At 42.5% G+C, this 17,242-nt stretch overlaps 1 protein-coding gene across 3 annotated transcripts in view; it reads right to left on the reverse strand.

The window, feature by feature from the left end:
* EEFSEC (eukaryotic elongation factor, selenocysteine-tRNA specific) overlaps nt 1-17,242 on the reverse strand; it is a 628,480-nt gene that overhangs the window by 463,267 nt on the left and 147,971 nt on the right. For all 3 annotated transcript variants that reach the window (XR_014968482.1, XM_085624392.1, XM_085624391.1), the window contains exons 2-4: nt 14,844-15,051; nt 5,509-5,605; nt 2,165-2,329 (exon numbers count right to left, since the gene is read on the reverse strand). Coding sequence is in view for 2 of the 3 variants with exons in the window: in XM_085624391.1 (XP_085480517.1) it covers nt 2,165-2,329; nt 5,509-5,605; nt 14,844-15,051 (470 nt within the window). In the remaining variant the exon portion in view is untranslated. The remainder of the gene's footprint in view (nt 1-2,164; nt 2,330-5,508; nt 5,606-14,843; nt 15,052-17,242) is intronic.

The raw sequence follows: 17,242 nt of genomic DNA on the forward strand, positions 1-17,242 counted from the left end.
CTTTGTCTTTATCCTGTATTGGAGCTATAGACGACTATATGTGTTGATTGATTAGCTGCCGAACCTCCGGGATGTCGGCTGAATAGCAGTGTTTCTGACTTATACGAATAAAGGTTTTAAAAAAATAAAAAAATAAAAAAATAATAGATGGTCAGCATCAAAGACTTCCCCTAGTGACGACATTATGCAGATCAGCCCGTCTGGGCTATACCACTCACGCTCTGCTCAAAGGGTCAAATAATTTCTTTCTTATAGGGCAGTGAGGGCCTTCTGGAAATAGGCACTCATTGGCGGTAGCGGCTGCTGTTGTGGATGAGTGGTGGGCAGTTGGTGTCGGGGGGCATATGGATCACCGATGGGCAAAATAAAAAAATAAAAATAATTTTCTTTAAACGTACCTGCAGCCGGCCACATCGCTCTCTTCTGCTTCTCTTCTCGCAGGCACCGGCTCCAACACTGCCCTTCGGTCATTCCTGAAGCTACTCTCATGCATAAAAGCAGCTTCAGGATTGGTCAGAGCGCCCTCGATTTGCGCTCCCAGACCTACTGGGAGTCTGTGCCTGCTCCCGCCAACCCTGCGAATCAGCGGGGTTGGAGAGAGTTTCAATTTGCATGACTGTGTGGCCGGCCTGGGACAGCCAGCCAAACTGTCATGCGCACTGCAGGCAGTGCACTACCACTCCTCCTGCCACCCCCCTGGCCCCGCCCCAAGACTCGACAGGAAAATAAAAATAAAACAAGTGTTTACTTGTCCGCCATAGCGGAATTCCGCTGCTCAGTGCTCACCCCTATTCAGCTGCCACTTCTGGGGACTCTGAAGCAGAGATCTAGACCACACACATAGATCGATCCCGGCTCAAACGAGGCTGCAGCTTCGGAGGCCAAGCGTCTGGGGTTCCTAGGGCAATCAATATGTGAATAAGCTCTTTGCTCGTAATATGCTTCTCCGTCATAAGACGTTTTGCTGAATTCATGAACGTGGAATATCTCCACCTCTCTGCAGGATCCCCGGCAGAATTTTATTTTTACAACAAAAAAAAACCCTTTTTTTTGTAAAGGCTTTTATAAACTTACTATCCCTTGTGCATGTCTTGCGAAAGGCATTTTCTTTAATTAGACAATTAAAAAAAAAAAGTAGCCTTCGGTGCATAAATTAAAGGAACAATAAATACTCAAAAAATAACTTTTGAAAAACCCTCCTTTTAAAAAACAGAAGAAATGAAAGAATAATGTCTGCAAAGGTATAGCTAGTCTGATCGCTAAACTATGCAGAAAAAACTGTGCTGTGTCTTTAATGCTGGCGGACCTGGGAATCCCATAAGGCACAGCTCCAGGAAGGTTGTTTTGAGTGACTGCACTGCCTTAAAAATACAAGGAGGACTTTAGGAGACTGTGAAGGGATCAGGCTGCGAAGGAACCATCACTGAAGGCCTCCGACTGCGGTCCCTACATCACCTACAAAGGAGGCAGAGGTGGCTTTCTTTCATTTATGCAGAGGTGGTTTCTTTTAAAAATAGTCTAAATTAAAGGAAAATCATTTCTAGGGCCACAAGCCTAGAGCTAATGAGCTTTTGAAAGTCTGTTTATTCAAAAAGGTTTTTTTTCTTGTCCAAATAAAAATGCTCCAGAGATCTTGCATTGAGGTGGATATAGTCCACGTTCAAGGATACCAGCAAAGATCTTATGATGGGGAATTATGACTCTGTCATTAAAAAGATGAAGGAAATGGCAGAGCGAGGTTTCACCTTTCATTTAATGTGGCCAGTGTTGTTGTATTTATAAAAGCTGCAGTCCTTTGATTTACATAAAAAGTCACTAACACCATAGTCCACTCATGCTTGGAAGCCCCGATGAAAGGAAGGTGTGCGTGGACCAGAAAGGCTGCCCCATAACACCTCTCATCTATCCTTCTGGTGATGTACAGCGCTTAGTCATCCGGACCATGATTGCACACTAGAAAAATCAGAAATAATGAAACTTGTGTTTCCAGGGGACCTTGCACAAGTATTTGCACACCTAAAAATCACATGAATGACTTCTCACAAAGCCTTTTTTTCCCTCTAGAAACACAACAACCTGATACAAAGCAGGAGAACATGAAACTGTGATGGAGGGAAAAAAAGCGATTGATGTGATCTGCTGGGCAGGCGATGGGAAGCCCTACCTTCAGCGCCGGGATCTCCACGTTGTCGTTGAGGCTGACGGAGCCGAACAGGATGGTCCCGGTCATCACCGTACCCTGACCCTTGATTGAGAAGCAGTGGTCGACGGCCATGAGGAAGGGTCCAGAGGGGTCTCTTGTTGGCAGGTAGATCTGAGACGTCAAGAGCTGGAAGGGTGAAGAAGATGGTGATGTGAGGCATGGCTGCTGTCTCTTAGAGGTATCAATGACTGACCAGGGCACACACAGCCCGCAGCAGGCCCGCAGCCTTACCAGTCCCAGCAGCAAATCACACAGTGTAAGTCATTTCAGCTGTACACCATATTATGTAAAATTTGTACTGGTGAAAAAACAAAACAGACCAATTACATTGGTCGCCATCTTCACTGCTTATGCAATGGAGCGAACACATTTTCCTCCGATTCCTACTACATACATATTTTTGCACCAAGACAAAAGGGAGGGAGGTAAAGTGGGTAACCACTGCAAATGATATGCTGTATTCTGTTATGTCAGGAGTATTGATATGGCCCATTCCTTCTATTTATAAGGGGCCATAGCGCCTTTGGTGTCCCGTAGCACTTTCAGGGTCTAGGTGCCCTTTTCGGGTTTGGGATTCTCATTGCATGGAGCCAAAGTGGTCGCTGGACAATGTGTCTGGCTCTGTTTCCCTGTAGACCATTATCCCCTTTAGATATGGATCATAAAGCGTCCTTCTTCTGGGGTGCATAATCGTCCATTGCTCAGTTTGGGGTGGCTGTTAAATGTGAAAGCATCTTTTCAGATTATGTGACTTTGATGCAATATTCTGTGCATAAACGATACATGGGTCGGTTAAAAATGGTTTCAGATTTGTGACAATGTTTTTAATAAAGAAATCTTATTCCGTGAATAACCTTTTTTTTTTTTTTTAAATAAAAAAAAGACAAAAACCTGACTTGCTTCTTTTTCTGTTTGTGTAATCAGATATATGTTGCCTCAAACGTAATAGTCTTTTGCACTTGAAAAGTGGAACAACACGTATTTGATCTGTTATTAAAGAGCAAAACAAGTGCACAATCAGGTGTTTCTTTTTAACCCAGAAAAGTCAAAGCTCAGAGCATATTCTGTCTTCTAGATTTCCAATACTGGAAGCTGCAAAACAAATGTGACTTCCTCTTTTTTTTTTTTTTTTGCACCAGTTTAAAACTGTAAATAATATAGCCCTACACATCTCTTATGAAAATGGAGGCCAGCTTAAGCAAGTAAGTTGCAAAATATGAGCAGTAGAAGTTACCATGTAGGAGTTACAGTGACACTTGCATTGTCCCACCCAATAAGTGTCTCCACAACTAGGGTTAGTGCTCCATGTAACTGAAGACTACATACATCAGTCCTGGATTTCTTTTAACAACTAATGCATTCTGGGGGTTGTAGTCTTGCTTCGCTTAAATTTAATCAACTTGACTAACACAAAGGAAAACAATGGTTTTAAAAAAGGAAAATACAAGACTCAAATATCTGCACCTAGATGACAGTTTCTGGTAACCTGGATAAAAAAAGAAATCACATTTTACATACAGTATACCCAGTGACATGCCCATGTGGTACTTGTATCTGGCTATTCGGCTGCTACAGAGATCTTTGAACGGTTCAGATAAAAGATTTGGGGCCTGGTTTAGAGTTTGGCAGACAGGATACTCCTCCGCAAATGCAACATAAATGAAATGACAAGACAAGAGAGTATGGGACATCGGAGAAAGGACATCACACCACTCGCCTTAGTTAGGATAGATGGTGTAAAGTATTTTTTTCATGTCCGTTACCACCAGGAAAAACGTGGTGGGAAGGGACAGGAAAAAAACAATATAGATCCCCACATCTTGGTAGAAGACTCCAATGGTGTGGGCAGCACTTGTGTTTTTTTTGCCAATAACAAACTCCCACTTTGGGATTGTTTTTTTGAAAAAAAACTTTTAAAAAGTTTGACGGCCAACCATCATGTCTGAACGTGCAGTAGGTCAAACTTTTCCTGCATTGAACAGGAAAAACCATGACAACAGTTTCTATCAATAAAGACAGTGGTCCGCAGGGCTGGCGGACAACTCTAAGCTCGGCACCAACGTCTACATTTAGGGCCTTAGGGAGGTCACATCCCTCCATTTTATTTGGCCACCACATTTCCAGTTCTAGGCTTTCATTTAAATAATCAGTTCACTCTGGAAGCTGTAGTCTTGTTTTTTTTCAATTAACCAATTAGAGTAAAACATACAATAACAGAGATTTCTCACAAAGAAATCCATAACTGTAAAAGTGGTGGATTCTGACAGTGAGTGACCTGGTTGTCTCAGAAGATACATCATGCAGATTTGAACAAGATCTACTTTTTAAAAGATGCACACACTTGATGCTGCTTCTCAACAGTCAATATGAGATTAATCAAGGTTAATCTTTGTCAACATCAGAGAAGAATTATTCACTATCCTTGATGAACGCAAACGTGCCGCGCACATTCCTCTAGACCTATGGGTGACTTGGTTGCTCTCCGTACGTTGGGGGGAGAGGGGAAGGGGGGAGGGGATGGTAACACCATTCTCAAAGTCCTGAAAGAATGGGCCAGTATTAAAGGGACCACCTTGAGTCCTTCCTCTCAGCTGGGAGACAACAAGCATGGACAGGTTCTGCAGTTTCTTCAACATGTACGCTGACTTGCTGATACCACATGGCTCATCTATAACAAACAACAAGGTGATGGATGGAATGCCTGATTTAATCTCAGCTACTGGTGATAGCTCAGGCCTTATTCTAGTCTAGACCACCATGCCACTCAAGACAAAGCCCCTCCTTATGCTAATCAGCACCGATCCTGCTTCTCTTGGGAACAGTGGATCTCAAATTGCCAGGCAAGACCCATTTCAAAAGGGAACACAAGTAACCCCCAGTCAGTTTTGGCCTATTTGGGGATCATCAGCAGGGTGCAGTTACAGTCCTAAGGCAGAATGAGAACAGGACCCCGGTCTAAGCACCGTTGCACTTAGGACATCGACTGAAACAAACAACAAGGTAATGGATGGCATGCTTGAATTAATCTCAGCCACAGTCGCTCATTTGCTGGTATTCCAGTGCATCGTTTGTTGCCCACCATGCCACTCTATTCAGAAGCCCTCTTTATGCAAATCAGTTCTGACCTTGCTCCTCATGGGAGCAGCCCATCCCAAACTCTAAATCTCTAAAACCCTCTACCACCCCAAGGCCTAACTATAAACCCCACCGAAGAATATGCATCTTTCTGCATTGTCCAATTAAACTCTTCTAGCTGGTTGTTAGTGATTCACAACTGTATCTGACGTGAACTGGTAATGTTTTACCTGAATTAGTTCGGGAACACCCTGTGCCGTTTCGGTCTCCGAGGCCTCTGGGCCACCCGGTCGAGCCGCCACGGCTATGATTGGGGATCCCTGGAATCTGGGAAAAAAGCAATTATTTTACACCTTCTCACAAGAAATGGAATGGCACGGGTGCAAATGTCAATCACAGACATATTTGGAGAACAACATTGTAAGCGCTCCTCACAGGCACATGCATTTTTGTTCATGCAGAACAAGATATAATCGGGCAAATGATATGGGTACCAGCAAATAGAACAATCATGTTTTCACAAATTGCCCTCCCAGGCTCAATGGAATGAGCACATGAAGTAGACCCAAATGGATGAGTGAGGGAAATAAAAACGAATTCAACATTGTTGCCCACTTACTCTGCTAATAATGGTCATGGTTTTAAAAAAGAGATTCCATTGCACAGATCTTACAAGGTGCAAAAAAATCAATTGAGCAGCCTCTGGTGTCAACTGGATTGCTGTCCACATGACACCTTCATCCTCCTACGGTGGAGGGAAATACTTCCTTTGACCACTACACAACTCAACATGATGATAAAATATCAGTGAACATCCTTAAATTGTGTTTTTACGAAAAAGACATCCTATAGCAATTTCTTTTCACAATTCTTTATTAAAAATGGTTTCCAAAAAATGCAGAAACAATGAATAACTGTCAAATATCAATCCAAAACTAGAAAAACATTATCATGAACAAAATATACAATAGGAATAAGAAAAACAAAGGAGAGTAAAGTAGAAGACAGAGAAGAAAAAAAAAAAAACCAAAAAGCAAAAAAACGAAATTCAATACCATAATCACTGTTTCAAATAATAATAAGACCTTAATAATGCAACAATAAATAAGGAATATATATTCACAAATGAAAAAAAGGAAAATTAAGGAAATATATACATTTAAGACCAAAATCCCTAGTGTAAATAGACGAATATCAAAAGAATAAAACCAAATCGAAATCAGCATAGATGTAGAAAAGGACCCCATACATGGTTGAAATAAGTAAAATCATCATTCAATTTATAAAAAATGTTCTCAAAGTTAGCCACATCGAACATATCTTCAAGCCAAGAGTAAAAGTTGGATTAACATTGGTCCTCCAAAAACGTAGAATATTAGTTTTTGCTAAACTAAGAGTGGTAGAAAGCCATCTAATAGCATGAGCAGACATGGTTAAAAATTCTGAAATATCATGTATATGTGACAAACGGTTTTAAAGAATAACATACTACTCCATCAAGTACCGTGGATACATGATGGGATGTTCAGCACAGGTATTTTTCCTGATCTTTGGAAAAGGGCTTCTATCTTACCACTCTTAAAGAAATCAAACTTAGACCCAGATAACCCAGCCAATTATCGTCCCATCTCCCGGTTACCTTTTTTCCGGCCAAACTTGTGGAAAAACTGATAAACACACAACTATCAAAGCTTATCCAGGATAATCATCTGTTGGATCCTTCTCAGTTCGGCTTTAGGGCACCGAGACGGCTCTAATAAAAACAACAGATAAGTTAAGAACTATCCTGGATAAAGGGGGCTCTGCAGCACTCATCCTTTTGGATTTTTAAGCGGCCTTTGATATGGTTGACCATGTCACCCTTGTCAACCGTCTCAGTAAATTGGGCATTTCTACCTAACAGAAACCATTCAGTTATGTTGGGAGAATTTTTCTTCGGATTCCTTTTTACTCCCATGTGGGGGTCCCACAGGGATCCTCATTGAGTCCTCTGCTTTTTAATGTTTATGTTTCAGAACTAGCCCTTCTGATTAGATCTTTTGGCTTTTCCCCTACGTCTTATGCAGACGACACCCAAATTGTGATGGCAGCCTTGAACAACACAGACGCAACTACCTCTCAGTTCCACAACTGTATGAGAGCAGTCAGTGGCTGGATGGAAACTCACTGTCTCAAGCGAAGTGCTGAGAAAACTGAGGTTATACTCTTTGGCAATAACCCTTCTTTTTGGAACCGGGCTTGCTGGCCAACAGAGATGGGAACTATTCCCACTCCTGTACAAAAAGCAAGACATTTGGGCGTAATAATAGACGACAAATTAAGTTTTAATAAACACATCAGCTCGGTTGTTTCGGCCATTTTTAATACCTTAAAAATCATTAGAAAGATTCTTTCTTTTATCCCTTTAACCACCAGAAAAACAGATGTCTCTTTATTAATCTTATAGAAATTGGACTACTGTAATGGTATTTTTGCCAAACTTCAAAAACAACATATGAAGAAACTTCAGAGTGTGCAGTAGCCAGGCTTGTCTTCAACCTGCCCAAATTCCACCCAGTTTCATCGGCCATTAAGGAATTGCATTGGCTGACGGTTTCTAACCGTATCAAATTTAAGGCATTATGCCTTATTTTCAAAGCCCTGCACAATGTACATCCTTGTTATTTAAAAAAATCTCTCTCATGGTATGTTCCAAATAGAGAACTTCGTTCTAAAAATACCTTGACAGTGCCCTGCCCCAGGTTTAAGAGACTAAAATGGGGAGGAAGTTGTTTTACCACCGAAGCCCCTGCCCTGTGGAATAGTCTACCTATAAACATCTAGGCAGCTTCAACATTGTTAGGCTTCAGAAAGCTAATGAAAACCTGGCTTTTCTATTCTTAGGTGCATAGTTATTCTCAGCACCTAATACCCTCACCTGACTGCCATTCAAACAGCGCCAAGACACCTATAACCGTTTGGTAGTTATGTTTCTTGCCCGAACTAAGGACAGAGAAGGGTTGCTCTTGGTGTTCTAAGTGATTCACAGCGACCGCAGAGAAGTTCCCGTAATGGCTGAAAGTACATGAAAGACATTCAACTGTTCATTTAACTTTCTGATCTAGCATCAACATGATGGATTTTACCACTGGAGGTGACATTTTGGAAGCCAACACATTTGAAGCTGTAAAAAAGCGTCTGGGGAAAGAAGGAAGGAGAACGAAAAAGCTGTGCTAAGGAATTCCCACCCCTGGTCTTGGAAATGGGGAAAGCGTAAACAAACAAGAGATAAGAAGCAAGTGAGACGCGGTAAAGCAACATTTGTACAGGAGGACATCCATAAACTGGAGGACTTCACCATAGAAAATACCAAAATATATAAAATAGGAAAATCAATAAACAAAATGTAGATCGTAAGAGATTGGAGCACAGTTTTTATAAAAACTATAGTCGGTGTTCGGCAGAACCAAAATGTAATTTAGCAATGTTTCTTTTTACATAACTTTACCTAGAAACAGTAGAAAGTTGCTGTGGTGCCAATTGTGAAAACCTGCACCCATTAACCCTGGAGCGAAATGGTGAAAACCTGCTGGATACAACTTAAATATGTTGATGTTCATACCACCCCTCAAAGAGCTAGCCAATTTCAGTGGGACCGCTTCAAAATGTGCTTCCTCGGAAATTGAAAGAGTCCGATAAAAATAAGGCTTGAGGGATCAGTAGAAAGCAGAGAACACTCACCTGAACATCTGCATCTCAAACTGATCACAAGAGAAGTGTACAAGGACCCTGAGATCAATGTCTGTGATACTGTTAGATCCAAACAAGGCGGAACAATCCTCATCTCATCAAGGGCTGTTAGCGAAATACACAGCATAGGCAACAGGCAGAAAAATGTAGTAGAGGGTGTAGAAAGATACTGAAAAGGCAGGATGAAGAAAAAACTAAATATTTATTGAGGTCTCCACCCAAGTCTACTGGAGAGCCAATGGAAAGGTCCTTCATAGGCTATAAGATGTAATAAGTGGATTATTAATCACCGAGTTGAACAAACTTGTTAGATGTAGACCAAATAAACAATTTGTCAAAATATTTACTGTACAATATATATTGTGTTTGGTCTCCATTAATGGATTTCTCGTTTGATAACATTAACTCTGATTCTTTTGTAGGGTATTTTTCTATAGAGTAAGCGATCCTACTAGAAAACAAGGTCTATGATAAGATTCTCCAGAAGAGTGAACCGATGGTCTTGAAGTGCAGCAGGTATGGCAAGAAAAAGCCTTTCAAGCTTCCTGCTACAACACAAAATGTTCTAGAAAGAAATCAAATAGGAGTTATAGATCCCATTAGAAGATCCATTTAAACGAAGCCAAAACCAATGGAACTATGAAGGGAGTCAAGGAGACAGCTGAGGCAGTCCGAAAGAGTTGTAAACGGAGGTAACAATAGGTTGCCCCAAAAGCAAACTAGCCAACCGTACCCCTTTTTTACTATCTTAGATCCTTTTTCCCTCATTCGGATTAGATAATGATCTCAAATGTCTCCGGCAGGTAAAAGCTGCCGGCGTAAAGAGGATTTCTGGTGGTAATAGTGTTATCCACCGTTATTCCCCAATTTTTAATAGTCTCCTCTTAACAAGACAGTAATGGTTGCTAGCAATGCAAACACCGCTGTAGCCATCACCGCAGTATGTCCTGAAAGGTTCTAAACCTCCTAATAATTTACGCTGTGTAAAAAAGTGAAAATGAACACAACAAGGAAGACATTAATGCTAACTCACTTGTTAAACCTCCTGCAGAGTAATAAGCATACATATAATCTGGACAGTGTCTCCTAGAGCGTGGGTACCCAACATCAGCCTCCCAGGCCCAGAGGCATGCCAGATTATCAGGCCATCCTCATGAAATGAATTTACAGTCAAACTTCGGAAACAGGAATCATTTCTGTAGTGAGCCGTTATGCTGAAAATATGATGTAGCGGGGGCCCTTGTGTGCCAGCGGACCTGTGCTCACCCTTGTTGAAGAGGATATACATCACATGGCCTCCCCAGGTTTCTTCCTAGATGTTATTCAAACTCTCAATGCCTACCTGTGATGACCTTTTAGGTTGATATGCTTCAATTCTTAAATAGATGAGAACTTTGAAACAAATGGATGTATTAGGGATATCTGAATTATGAATATAGCAAAAATACCCCTCTACTTATTTAGGGCACTCCCCTATAAGTGTGGAAAGACTTCCACTAATAAGGCGTATGAGACACCTCCCCAAAACTTAATATCCACCAATAGGAGGCTCGAGAAATAACATCATTAGAGTAAATAATATGTTTGTAATTTATCAAAAAACTGGGACTAGATGGTGATATCAGATAATTTAGTATGATTGTGAAGGACAGTGAAAGAGTAGAAACTAACCCGATGCCACCACTGAGAATACCTCTCCTATTGGGCCTTATTATATATCTTGAACAAGATAACCCTGCAGCCCGGGGCTTATTACTGAGAAAAAGATCCCTTTGTCAGAAGCACATAACGATGAAGACAAGCAAAAGAAGCAAGCTACGTGATGACGCATTGATGCACACACGTGGATCATGTGACCACCATTAAATAACTCAGAAGAGATCACACCCAGCGGTAAAAAGCCATGAGGGTGATCTCTCTGATAAGATGCAGGTGTTGGGGGCACAGTAGGAGAGAAAGCCCTTCAGGTGGGTCCTTTGATAAACCAAGTAACTTTGTCAATTAACTCTCTCTTTGAGCGAGGATCTCTTCTTTGTTGGCTCTATACAGCGGTGACTTGACATGACCATCTGGTTCTTGTAACATTGTTTCTTTACAGTGTGTGACTACAAGGTTGACCTTCCCCGCCCCCATGAAGCAAAAAGCAGCAGGTTAAAAAGAACCAGACTGGGGAAAATCCTCAGAAGGTTTCTGTAAGGGTGTGGCATGTTGGAATGCATGTTTGAATTAAAGCACTGACGGGCTACATAAGTGCAGGAATTAGAGGTAATGCGCTCATTTTTATATAATTTTGTGAGGGATCTCAGGAGTTTGGCCCTGACGAATGCCAAGTGACATAGTTTGGACAATACAAGGTTGAAACATGTAGACTAGATCTTTGATACAGAGCACGTAGTAAAACTCTATAGCATCAATACTCCGTTTTTAACCTTGCCTCATGGTCTGGAAATAAAAAGCACATCTAGTGGCTTTGGGCACCCTGAGACAATTTGAAAATGGAGTACCCCATCCCATTTATGAAAAGATACCACATAAAGAGTACAATCGAACAGACCAGGTTGAGCCCGCCCAGTTACAACTCTGTATCTGTGGCGAGGACTCGATGATGATGCATGCCACAGAATTGAAAACCCAGTGGGTTGTCAGAGTAGAATGCATAAAAGAAATGCCCAATAAAGATGAGGTTGCTTCCTTTTTTTATGTAAATGCTATATATAGCGGAAGCAGAGTGAATCCACATTCACACTTCTGTCACCCCCTTTGTGATAAAAAAATCAATTCTTAAGGATCCAGGGTTGAGATTATGCATCTGTGCCAGACTGCCAAAAAGATTAGTGTCTTGTAAGTACTTTGGTTCTGCCTTTAAAATCCATTAGTACAATTCTGCATAAGATTATGATATGGCCTAGCAAATGGTTCAGAGCACTGAGAAGTGCTGAACATTGCGCTATTTACTAAATCAATCCCACGTGGTACACAGCGTGTACAAAAACATACAAAATGAGCAAAAGATTCAGAATTATTAGTGGTGGCTGCCATAAACAAAGGGTGGTAGGGCGGGTGGAGTTTCACGGAGGGATTACAATATTAAAAATAATAATAAAACTTACCTTTTGCTGCCGCTGCCAGCAGTCTCCAGCATCGCGTTAGTCGCCTGTCCTCTTCCTGACAAACACAAGGATGTGATGGACAGAGCGCTGAAAAGTTTCAGACACTCACCCCCAGTCACAGATCTGGGTTGAATCCATCATCATTCTTTAGCTCACTTTGCCACCTCAGTTCAGACCCAGCTATTTACAAATCAGTCTTGACCCTGTGCCTCATGGGAACAGTCCAGCCCGAACTGCCAAGCCAGGTCTTCTCTGAACTGGAAACAAGCATCCTGGGACCAGTTTTTGGGTAACACCCTTCATCAGCCAGGCTAGCTTGAATCCAGTGGCAAAGTGAGCAAGGGACCCACGTCTGGGCATACCTTGCCAAATTAGGGCGTACAAAGCAAACACATGGAGATGATGGACAGAGCGCTGAAACTTTTCAGACACTCACCCCCAGTCACAGATCTGGGTTGAATCCATCATAATTCTTTAGCTCACTTTGCCACCTCAGTTCAGACCCAGTTATATGCAAATCAGTCTTGACCCTGTGCCTCATGGGAAGAGTCCAGCCCTATGGCTGGGTCCAAACTGGAATGGCATGGTGAGCAAATAAACGATGGATTTAGGCCCAGATATTTGTACTGGGGTGAATGTATGACATTGTTCTGCATTCTGTCCATCAATTGTTGTTTTTGCATTTCTCCTCTTCCTGGGTTCCAGCAGCCCCTGGGCTGGGACCCAAATTCCCATCCAATCCCCGTGCTGCAGAGCAGCTCGGGGCTTGGTCTGAGCAGGCAAGAAAGATGCACTGCTCAGAAAAGGGAGTCTGGGGTTTCTCCAGCCTGGCTGCTCAATGTAGCTGGGCGGGAGAAAACCTAAGTGCGCATGTGGGTTTTGGTAGGCTTGAAACCGCCGGCCAAAACACATATGCGCACTTAGGGAGAGGAGTGCACGTAGCCCTCCTCCTCCTCCTCCCCCCTCCCATGCCTAAGCTCTGCCCCTCCCAATACTACTGGCTAAGAGCATCGTTTTATTTTACATTTGCTGACAGGCAGTGGGGCGACACTCTTCCGCTATTGTGGAGGAGCCTCCACTGAGAATTAGAATTATCCCCAAAAAGTAAATATTCAGTACAATAAGACACTTTAGGTAAAGAGCTAACGTTTAAAGGATACAGAAAGAAGACACGTGGACATTTGATACCATTTCAAACCAACCGTGTAGGTAAGAGCTGTGTGGTGGTGGGGCCCGGTTGGGAGGGATTTCACAGACGATAATGAGGGGAAATTAATTATTTATTTAATTTTCCCTCGTCATCATCCGACAAAATACCCCCCCACCGAGCCCCACCGCGCCCCACTGCTCTTACCTGTACTGGCTGCGGTTGTTTCAAACAAGCTTGAGGTGCACAAGATTGCGGGGACCAGGGGTCTCCGAGTGAACCAAACACTATTCCTCACCCACAGGTGTCTTCTTTACTTGACTAACTCCTAAACACCAAGTCAATGAAGCTAGGCATATTAATTCCCTATCATTTTGTGTCCAAATTTCCATTGTGCCACTGCACCTCTCTCATCTCTGGGATATGTTTTATACCCTAGTGTAATCGAGAGCAAAAATAGCCGACTCAGAATGATGTATGTGCAAGTGCATCTGTCCCCCTCGGATTCTAGGGGAATTAATTTCAAAATCTAGGCCTGAAAAAGAAAATATAATAAATAGACAAACCATACTATAATTTTAGGGATTCTGTGCATATATAAAATAAATATGCTTGACAACTAAAAATCCAAAATTTAGTGCATGTCCACTAACTACGATCCCCAGATTAAATGAAAATTAGTTCTTGTACATCTTGATTAGTAAAACAAAGAAGTACCTCAAAGTTTGCCCGCAGACCTATTACAGATGTTTCCTTTTTTATATATTCTATTGCCAACTCCGATACCTTTATATAATGCTGGTACACAGATGTTTTACCTTCACTGGTTGCCACCTCTCTTCAATCTTACAATTGAGTCACAGCTGTGGACAAAGAGCTGCACACAGAGCTCCCCTTCCCTCCAGGGAGCACCAGAGTCTGCACACACAGTTGTGGTCAGAGATGCAAGATGCACCTCATCTGGGGAGCTGGGACAGGTTCCTCAGCTTTTGTGCTTCAAAGAGTTGCAGAGGACTCCAGGCTCTCCTGCCAGACTACACACAGCACAGCAGAAACCCTCCACACCATACTCACTGCTGGCCTCAGAGACACAAGCATCCACAGGAGTTCTACAAGGCCACAATTCTCAGGGAGCATAGTGGCTTCAACTCTTAAAGATGCTACTTACATACTACCTAAACACTACATCTGCAACACTTCAATCACAACACTTTCAACAGCACAACTATAACAATTACAGCACAACAACACTGTGACCAAAACACCACTGGAACCCTGATTTCCTCTGTGAGTGAACTCCTGGTGTCAAGTGGTTCTCCTAATCCAGACTAAAGTGGCAATTTGTAACAAGTACGAAGCTATTGCGTTTGCCAATGCATATTTATTCAGTAGGTATACAGTTGCTAACACAGACCTGCAACACTGCATGTTGCCCAAAGAAAATGGCTTCCCAGTCCACAAATCTATCACAGGCACATAAAAGGTCAATAGGTATGATGAAATGGTGGATTCTTTGATTAGACATCAACTCACACAGAGCTTGATGGGCCAAGAGCTAAATGAAACCAGCATCACTTACTTGGTGTTTTCCAGGGTCTTCTGCATCTTCTTGGTCATCTTCTCTATGGCAGCTTGTCTCTTCCCCTCCGGAAGAAGATCAATTTTGTTCAAAACCACCACCATCTTCTGGCAGGCAATCTCACCAATGACCAGGCATTCAGCGGACTGCGTCTGCATGCCCTTGGTCACATCTATCACCAACATCATCAAGTCGATGATCTGGGACCCTGGAAGAAAAGGTTTGGCTCAGCATGTTTTTTTGGGGGGGGACTTTTATATAGCGCAAACTCAACTCAATGGCATCAGAGCGCTTTATATGAGCACCAGTTACATTACAGACGGACACATTTTTGAGACTTGAACCCGGTTCCCCAGCTTCGAGGTCGACTGCTCTAGCCGTTTGGTCACATGAAGAGTGGAAGAAGGGTGAGAGCAAGAAAAAGAGAATGAGCAAGTGTGACAGAGAGAAATGAAAAGAGAGAATATGTGATGAAGATATGAAAAGATCAATAAAAAGGCGGATACAGTGAAAAACGGCTATAAAATTTGGAAAGACAGGAAAAAAGAAGGGAGTTAGAGAGAGAGAAAGAGAGAGAGAGAGAAAAGGCACATATGGGAGAGTTTTCTGCCTTGTGACCTTCTTCTGCCATGAAGAGTGGTTTACAAAACAGAAAATATCAGAACAGTAGACACTGGGATATCAATTGCAGCCTATTGCTTCAGTGTAAGACATACCCATTGTGAGGGCTGAAAGGGACTTGAAGTTCTCCTGTTGTCAGATGGCAAATCTAAAACTAGGGTCTGGATGCTCTCAGCAAAGAGTAATGTTATCGATTGGATTATTGATTATATTAGATAATACCACAAAATACAAACCAAACTTACAATATAATTAAAATGCACTGACACAGGATATATTAATTAACATAAGATGATCACAGAATCAAATGCAACATTTTAAATTGAAATATATAGACCTTAATATAGAGTCATAGATATCCACTCATTATACCAGGCTTGACAATCATCATGTAACATGCACCCCAATATTTGGGTTGGGTGACGTATAAAAAGGTAGACGGTCACAAATACCCACATTTGCCAAGTGTATCTGCTTTAGTCTTCTGCTGTAGTTAATCATTTAAGATCTCTTCTGAACTTGCATAGATGGTCTTCAGCAGAAATACTCATTCAATAGATTTGGGCAGATCCCGGAACCCTGATACCCACTCTTGTCAGGAATGGAATGGGATCACCAGGGTCTTGAAATTAGTTGTTGACAAACAAGCCACATTTTGGTCTGTTCTAAAAGACGCAGTTGCAGCAGTGCCTATCTCAGCGACGAGCTGCTATCGTTATTGTAGTTCATTCCGATGAAGATACCTGCTTGTTTTGGAGACCGCGGTCTATGGCCAATCTGCACAATGAAGGTGGACATGCTGTGGGATTCAGGTGAGCAATGGTAACCAAAAACAAACAGAGGCCATCTTTCAAAGGTCTGCTGGACTGTTCCTTTTGGAGCAGGATGTAGAGTGATTCGCATAAAGCAGGTCTCTGCTCTTGACTGGCACAGTGGGCATAAAAGGATGGTCCCGACTGCAGCCTGCGACATGCTAGTTACCGGGGTGTCTCTGGTTAAGATGGTTAAGTTGCACCACTGTCTCCCTGTCCTACAAGGTGTGATGTGCTTGGTACCAAGCACATTTAATTGAGATGGATGACTTGATTACTTCGTTAACATGAACCCACTCAAGACCAAGAACTAGACTAGCCACTGCCTTGTGGACAAGGTGGACTCTGTGCTTACCGATATAAAGTACAAGTACGTAGCAGCTCAATTCCAGCATCTACCAAGCTAGTTAAGCACTAAGCATTATAAAGAAGACTATTGTCTACGTGAACACTTGACAATCTCGTTTATGTCACTAAGCGAGATGCCTCCTGGCAGTCCACATTTTATAGTGTTGATGGCCCAAGAGATGGACAGGATGACAAAGAGGGTAGCAAAGTGCACACCTTCCTGCAAGGAGGGAGAGGTTTAGGGGCGCCCCACTTTGTAGCTTTGAAAAAAAAAGTCCGGCGAATGGATTATGGACTTTTGCAGACAGATGGGCAACTGTACAGCAAGGACACGTTTGTGACATTTGAGAAGTGAAGGAAAGGTTTGGGGGTTGGCTGGGGCCAACCCTTGATCTATGCCCACTGCAGTGATTCTTGCAAAGTGACGTTCCTGGTAGGCCTCCCAAATAAAACTCACTTAAGGGGAGCTTGCCTTGCATGATGACTGAAGACCCTTACCTGTGCTCTTCTGCCACAGGAGAGCAGGCCCCAAACAGTGATCCGTCCCCTACACACCGGGGATTTGTGGCAATGGAAAGGGTCCCTTGGGCAAGGGCTTGTTCTCTTCACAGACCTCCT

This window comes from Triturus cristatus, chromosome 9 (genome assembly GCF_964204655.1).
Source record: "Triturus cristatus chromosome 9, aTriCri1.1, whole genome shotgun sequence".
Classification (NCBI taxonomy): Eukaryota; Metazoa; Chordata; class Amphibia; order Caudata; family Salamandridae; genus Triturus; species Triturus cristatus.